The 6,774-nt window shown below is 49.5% G+C and overlaps 1 protein-coding gene across 5 annotated transcripts; it reads right to left on the bottom strand.

Annotated features, from left to right (window-relative positions):
- Positions 1-54: 54 nt before the first annotated feature.
- Positions 55-6,753, bottom strand: si:ch211-199g17.2 (uncharacterized). Of its 5 annotated transcripts, none has more exons than XM_061823765.1 (12): positions 6,616-6,753; positions 4,131-4,196; positions 3,989-4,060; positions 3,760-3,905; positions 3,328-3,456; positions 2,416-2,473; positions 2,141-2,335; positions 1,447-1,586; positions 1,248-1,373; positions 1,131-1,188; positions 946-1,008; positions 55-841 (listed from the first exon to the last, which is right to left on the bottom strand). In XM_061823765.1, the coding sequence occupies exons 2-12, from the start codon at positions 4,150-4,152 to the stop codon at positions 387-389; spliced, it is 1,464 nt and encodes a 487-aa protein (XP_061679749.1). In that variant the 5' UTR covers positions 4,153-4,196; positions 6,616-6,753; the 3' UTR covers positions 55-386. The 5 variants fall into 5 exon arrangements, with proteins under 5 accessions (XP_061679749.1, XP_061679739.1, XP_061679754.1 ...); XM_061823755.1 differs by lacking the exon at positions 6,616-6,753 and adding an exon at positions 4,991-5,147; XM_061823770.1 differs by lacking the exon at positions 6,616-6,753 and adding an exon at positions 4,991-5,147 and having other exon boundaries at positions 55-838.
- Between the last annotated feature and the right edge of the window lie 21 nt (positions 6,754-6,774).

Raw genomic sequence — 6,774 nt, 5'->3', positions numbered from 1 at the left:
CGCAGAAAATATACATCACGTGTGCGCTAAAGTAACAAAACGCAGTCAAACAGATTTGGTGACCAGAACTTTTCAGTTCACTTTTTGTTTTTCTTATTTGCGTTGCACGGATATCAAGAATTTAACAAAAAAAATATAATCACAAATAACTCCCGCGTTTGCATAACAAAAAAATACAGAACAAGAATTGAACATGATTTGACAGGTCAACAAGAAGCGAACACGGTGTGAGACGTCAACAACAAGAAAAGTTGCAAAATGTGTCCAAACGTTGAAACTTTCAGTCCAATTTTGCTTCATGCGAACAATTTCCTCCCGTTTTAAGTTCCGCCGTCATAAATGAGGAACGAGTGTGTGAACGACGTTTTTTTGTTGTTGAAAAAATGTCACCGAGAGTGCCGCAGGGGGTGACGGTACTTCCAGATGACGGGAATGCTTCGGTGTTGTGTTTGGAACTGGACCGGAGGCACGCGGGGCTCCGTCGGAACCGGAACATCCGACGGCGGCGGCGGCGGCGGCTCAGGCGGGTAGGAATTTCCTCGATATTCGACCGGTGCCGGCGACCAATCATCCCACGGCGCACGGACGGGGACGCACCACTCTTCGCAAGACTCGGGATTCACACCCTCGACTCCGTGCTGGGGGGACGGTGCGAAACTGCACGCCGCCGTCACGTTGTCGCCGTCGTCTCCCGGGCGGGGGCCGGCCGGCGGATTTCCCTGGCCGAACGACGTCCGCTCCAGCAGCAGCGGACCGTCGGTGAGCGGGAGGCTTACCTTGAACACCACCTGAGTTTCGCCTTCGCCGACGAGCTTGGCCGGCTTCTTGACTCTGGAGCCTGCTGATTGGGTGGAAAGAAAACAACCCCCGACCCAACCCCCCCAAAAAAAAAAACAAACAAACATTGAAGAGTCGCCGTTGAGATACGAGTGGAAAAAGACGCACCTTTCTTGGCTTTGTTCCTCTTGCGGACGGTGGGGTAGCACCTCTTCCAAAGTCTGCCGATGCCTGCGAGAGAAAAAAAAAAAAAGAAGAAAAGGAAAAAAAAAAACAGCAGCCCGTCCCGTCCCGTCCCGTCCCTTGGCTACTAAAAGGGCCACCGGGGGGCGCCAAATTTCTCGCGTACTTACACCAGGTGTAACTTTTGCTAGCGAGTTGTTTGCAGAGGTGCTGCGGTGCTTTCAACACCTGCGGAAAAAGCCCCAATTCAAGCAAGGCACGCGAGCAGGAAGGCTTGAAAATCGCACCTCGCCGACCTCCATTCCGCCCCGTCCCTCCTCGCGCTCCACGTTCCTGACCAGCGAGTCCATCAGCCGACCCGGGTCGCCGTCGTCCGCTCCCGCGGCCCCCAGCTGCTCGCGCCGCGTTTCCATCTGACACCAGAGTTGCAGCGTTCAGACGCTTTCGCCCCCCCACGGCCGCGGGCTCACGTGGCGGCGCGCCGACCAGGTAGCTGTGCGTGTGGGCGGGGCCGCCGACGTGCCGGATGAAGCCGCGCGTGTTGACCCGAGTCCGGCAGCAGTGGCACAGGAAGCAGTGAGTCCGGCCGTCCTTCTCGCCGACGCACTCCGTCACCCGGAACAGACCTGCGAACGCGAGACGTGTCCAAAACTTGGCTTTCTTACTTTCCATTTGGGGGATCAAATACATTTTCAGATTGAGTTTTACCATATTCTATTTTTTTTTTTTTTTCCTTTAAAATGTAACGTGAGGTGGAACTGTGGATCAGCTGGAAAGCGTTGGCCTCACAGTTTTGAGGACCCGGGTTCGATCCCGGCTTCACCTGTGTGGAGTTTGCATGTTCTCCCCGTGCCTGTGTGGGCACTTTGGTTTCCTCCCACATCCCCAAAAACATGCAACGTTAATTGGACACTCTAAATTGCCCGTAGGTGTGATTGTGAGCGCGGCTGTCGTTTGTCTCTACGTGCCGTGCGATTGGCTGGCGACCAGTTCAGGGTGTTCCCCGCTTCCTGCCCGTTGACAGCTGGGGTAGGCTACAGATCTCCCCGCGACCCGCGTGAGGATAAGCGGCAAAGAAGGTGGATGGATGTAATGTAAGCAACAAAAATAATATTTTTGCAAAATACCAGAAAAAGGTTTGCTTTCGTTGCGATCAAACGAATGATCGACTCCAACTGACCAATAAAAATTTGGACTCCCGCGTAGCGATCCAGCAGGGCGTGGCCAAAACTCGGCGGCACTTCCACGGCCCGAGAGGCGCCGTTGCCGTCCGAGGAGAGCGACTCCGCGGGGCCGACCGTGATCACCGTGGGGTCCCCCTCCTCTTCCTCAGGCTCGGCGGGCCCGTACATCAGGAACTTGACCAGACTTATCGCTTCATAAATCATACAATGATATCAATACGGATGAAGCTGCGACAACGGGACGCGGTGCGTTCAAGAGTCGAGGAATTACCGTCGCCGTCGCTGGCGCGCTTCAGCGTCTCGAAGGCGGCGTCCTCGACTTCCAGCAACTTGCAAAAAAATAATCATAATAATAAAGGGCAGGAAAAGTGGCATTTATTGACAGCATAACAAAATGACGTGTTGCTATCTGGCACGCTAAATACGAAGGATGTCAACAGGAAGTAGCACTCCTAATTGATCACCAAATAAAGGAGGACAAAATAAACGGCACGATCGTGAAGGTTTTATCACGCGTTTGTTTCTGTTAGTCTGAATTATTCCCTTTGTGAGCTGCGTGCGTGTCTGCGAATGCGACCCCGTGACCCCCCCCGGCGACCTCAAGCAGGTACTCCTGAACGCTGGGAAGCGACGTCTCCATCCTGACCTGGCCGCGTTTCCCTTCTGATCTCAAGCAGATACTCCTCAACGCTGGGAGGAGGTATCCCCGTTAAGTTTAATGAACACAGCGCTGCGTGACGCACAACAAAGCTTATACATCTGAAATGTCGGAACGCCAAACAGGATCTAACTGATTTGACGAGACACCCAAGGCCGCCGAGTCTGTGGAAAAACACCTCCGTTGTAGCTAGTCACTCAAGGCCGGTGCCTGCTTAAAAAAAAAAAAAAAAAAAAAAATCCAACTCCATTTAAGGCAGTTCCTGGAACCGGGTATTAGCGCAGGTTGCAGTCCAAACATAACCTTTTCACACGTTATAGACCAACAAACCGGCAGGGATCTGAACCGGGGATCTCGGAACTGTGAGGCAGACCTTCTAACCGGTCGCCCACCATGCCGCTACGTGCTAAACAACTGACGAACTCGATTGACTAATGTCTGCACCGGAATGAATTTGAAGGGTGTTATGAGCTCCCTCATTAGCTGCCGATGCTAACGCTAACGCTTCGAGGAGGAAAGCGCTACCTTGATGTCCCCGGGCCCCTCCTTGTCCTCCAGCGTCTTAGCGATGTCCATCAAGGGCCAGGCCAGCAGGGACACGTCGTCGCCGCCGCTCTGCACGATGCCGGACAGCATGTGGGGATGCCAGGCTTTCTGTCCACAAAACATCAAAACACATTAGCCGGGTAAGCTAACTAGCGCCACACTTAGTTGCTAGTCAGTACCGAGCGTCGTATCAGCGTGCTGGGTCGGAGAAAGAGTACGAGCAGTCAAGTGTGCAAGCAGTGGACTACGTAAAAACGGTAATTTTCCACCTCGGTAGGTTGTACCAGAATCTGGACGGCGACACGGTACAGTGTAAACGCTCACAACGCATGCTAATATAGCACCACTTTGGATCGTGTGCGGGAAAACCTAAAACATTTGTACGGCTCCGAGGCAGCAATTGGTCCTCACGGTGTAGTTGTATCTGTGGAGGCTGCCCATGATGTGGTTGCGCATGTCGCCTTTGCTCAGCCGACACCCGCACACCTCGCAGAGATACACGGCCTCGCCTCCCCCGCGCGGGCCGACCTTCACGCATTCCGTGACGCTGCGCAGCCCTGCACGGACGCAACGGGGAATCGATACCATTACGACGGCATTCAAGGAATTTTTTTTTTTTTTTTTGTGGTTGAGAGAATACCAATTATGGGCTGCAGTCTTTTGCTGTTGTTAAGGTAGACCTTTAGGGACTCAAACAGCTCACTGGACTGCCCTGCGAAGAAACACAAGATGGACGGTCAGCGGCAAAAGGGCTTCTGAGGCCGCCCGCTGATGACGTTTACCTCCTTGCGTTCCCCGCTGCATCTTGTTCAAAGTTTGCGTCGTCGGCTCTGCCGACTGCGAGGACCCTGACAAGCGATAAAGATAACGTTTATTACGACGAGCCAGGAACAATGTCGCCTCTGTTGCCATCAGAAGTTACAGTAATTACAAAAAAAAAAAAAAAAATCACTGTATCTGGGTCGATACTGTAACGTTGCAATTGCAAAAATAATTGATGTTCAGTCAATAAATATCCCCCCCCACCCCACTTCATCATCATCCATTGACTTTCAGTTTCATTTCTCCACATATTAACAAGCCTAGTTTAGCTCGATACTGCCGGAACTCACTATTGTCGATCTGTAGAAATATTTGAATCTCTTACATTTAAAGAATATTAATTTGTACGTTTACTGCAATTGGTTCGGCGCACACACAATATGGCGCCGAAACCACGTATGAAAACTCTCCAAACGTAAAAAGCGACGTCAGTTTCAGCGTTTTTTTTTGGGGGGGGGGTTTTGTTTTTTCCACAAGGTTGACGCGTCGCGCGGCTTTTGTGAGTCTTTTGAACAGCTCCGTTATCGTTCAAAGAGAAAAGCAGACGGGAAAGTTAGGCAATATCATTCCGGAGTTCGTGTGCGCACGTCGAACATCACAGCTGACCTGTTACGCCGTTATAAAACAAACAAACTCGGCAAATCGTCGTTCGTTTGCATATCAATGACATAATATAAGACATTAAGTTTATCTGAGAGCATACACGTCAACGATGTCCTAATTTGGGAAGAGCAAACGACGTTGCATTTTTTTCGTTGTTCATTGTTTTTCTTCCGCGTTTTTCCAAAAGCGAACCAAGACTGTTCAAACTGCTCCTTACCGCCGGAAAGTTGGCACTTTTGCTTGTCCCAGCGAGAAAGGGAAGTTAAAAAAAAAAAAAAAACTAGTAGAAGACCTCAAACTTTAGCGTAAATCGAAAGCCGCGTGGACAAAGTTGGGGCAACTTCATGACACAACTTCTGCCCGAGCGTCGTCTTCTTCTTCTTCTTCTACCAGCTCTTGATACCACCATTACCGCCATCAACTGGACTGGAGTGTTAACAGGAGCTCATCGGCAGGTAAAGCAATACAAATCGTTCAATTAATAAATACATAACCTGTTTTTTTATGCAATTCTTAATTACATCTTTTTTTTTTTTTAACTTACTGCTTTTCACACGCTCGACTAATGTAAAGTTGCAGCAAATTGCCTTCTAGTTTCCCGGTCAACATCTGTTCATATTTTGCCATCGATGCCAAATATGTTTTGTAGTGGCAGACGTAGCCCTGACTGGGTTCAAGCGTGTTCTGGTTGATCAAATTACGATCTGGAATATGATTGGATGCACGTTCAGGAAGATACCATTATAATGGATTTTGAATGTATAGTCCTCGGTTTCCGACTTAGATCCGTTCCTACAGTGGCGACTTAACTCGGATTCCACCATTAGTCAGAATTTACATCAAAATACTTTGTATAAAAAAACAAATACATTGAAATGAACTTGATGTGTCTTTGCAGACCCAGAGAGAGGCTATGACAGAGTACCAAGAGAGGAACTTTGGTACTGCATGCGCAAGTTCGGTGTGGCGGAGAATTATGTTAGAATAGTACAGGACATGTATGAGGGCAGCAGAACGGCGGTGAGATGTGCCATAGGTGTGTCAGAGGGATTTAAGGTGGAGGTGGGACTGCATCAGGGATCCACTCTGAGCCCCTTCCTGTTTGAGGTAGTAAGGGCTACCAAGACCACTTTGGAGTCTCACAATCGTGTGGCTGAGTCTTGAGCATTTTTCTGCTCTGCGTGTAGGAGCAGTTCCAATGCTGCGTGACGTTCGCAGTCATCAGTCTTTAGGAATTTTTGGGTTGCAAAAATTACCAGCCCATCCAAGGGGACACATCTTCCTCTTGTCTGCAGCGCAGGGAAAAACAAGACCCGGTTTCCGGTTTTTTGAGGACGTTACTTATCCAACAACCTTTTGACTGCTTTAATCAATATCATGTTATTATATTTATCCTTTCCCTCATGGCCTTCAGCATCATTGTTTGCAAGACTTATTCTCAAAACTCATTTTCCTATCCGGCTTTATTTCCCCGTTTTTCCACCAACACGCAAGAATCCCACCCCAGATGCGCGTTGTCACTCAAGTTTTTGTAAATTCAGGGGCGGAGTCGCCGCAACCATCAGGAAGCTAGAGTGCTCAAAAATAAGATTTCATCCCTTCCTGACGCGAATACGCCTTCAACATCTACGTAAAACAGTGAGGAGTCTCAAGAGTAGTTAACTTTTAAAGATAAGATGGACCAGGATCCACTTCCAAGCACTCGTGGCTTTCGACAAATGCGTGGGCATTCCGCCGCTCGTCTGGTTTCCCTCTCAATTGTCGTCGTCAACCACGAGCGGGGAAGTAGACCTCAGACCAAAATTCCGGCTTTGGCTTTGATCGTCGCATCTTTTTACCTACCTGTTCAGGATTCCTGTTTTGGAAGAGCTTTTGGCCCATTTTTGCAGATTGAATTGTCTAAACCTTATACTCGTGTTCCACGGTGGTCTCCCATTTGCGTACTAGCCAGGCCAGATCATGCTTCGTTTCAGAGATGCAGGGAAGTTTGTGCAAAACAAC

Source organism: Syngnathoides biaculeatus, chromosome 1 (assembly GCF_019802595.1).
Source record: "Syngnathoides biaculeatus isolate LvHL_M chromosome 1, ASM1980259v1, whole genome shotgun sequence".
NCBI classification, from domain to species: Eukaryota; Metazoa; Chordata; class Actinopteri; order Syngnathiformes; family Syngnathidae; genus Syngnathoides; species Syngnathoides biaculeatus.
The sequence above is the reverse complement of the archived record's forward strand: the minus strand, read 5'-3'. Positions and strand labels throughout refer to the sequence as shown.

Coding starts and splice junctions, on each gene's coding strand:
- si:ch211-199g17.2 (XM_061823765.1), bottom strand. CDS start 4,152: ATGCAGCGGGGAACGCAAGGAG. Junction 4,061..4,130: donor GCAGCGGGGAACGCAAGGAG/GTAAACGTCATC, acceptor GTTTCTTCGCAG/GGCAGTCCAGTGAGCTGTTT. Junction 3,457..3,759: donor TCCACAGATACAACTACACC/GTGAGGACCAAT, acceptor TTTTGTGGACAG/AAAGCCTGGCATCCCCACAT.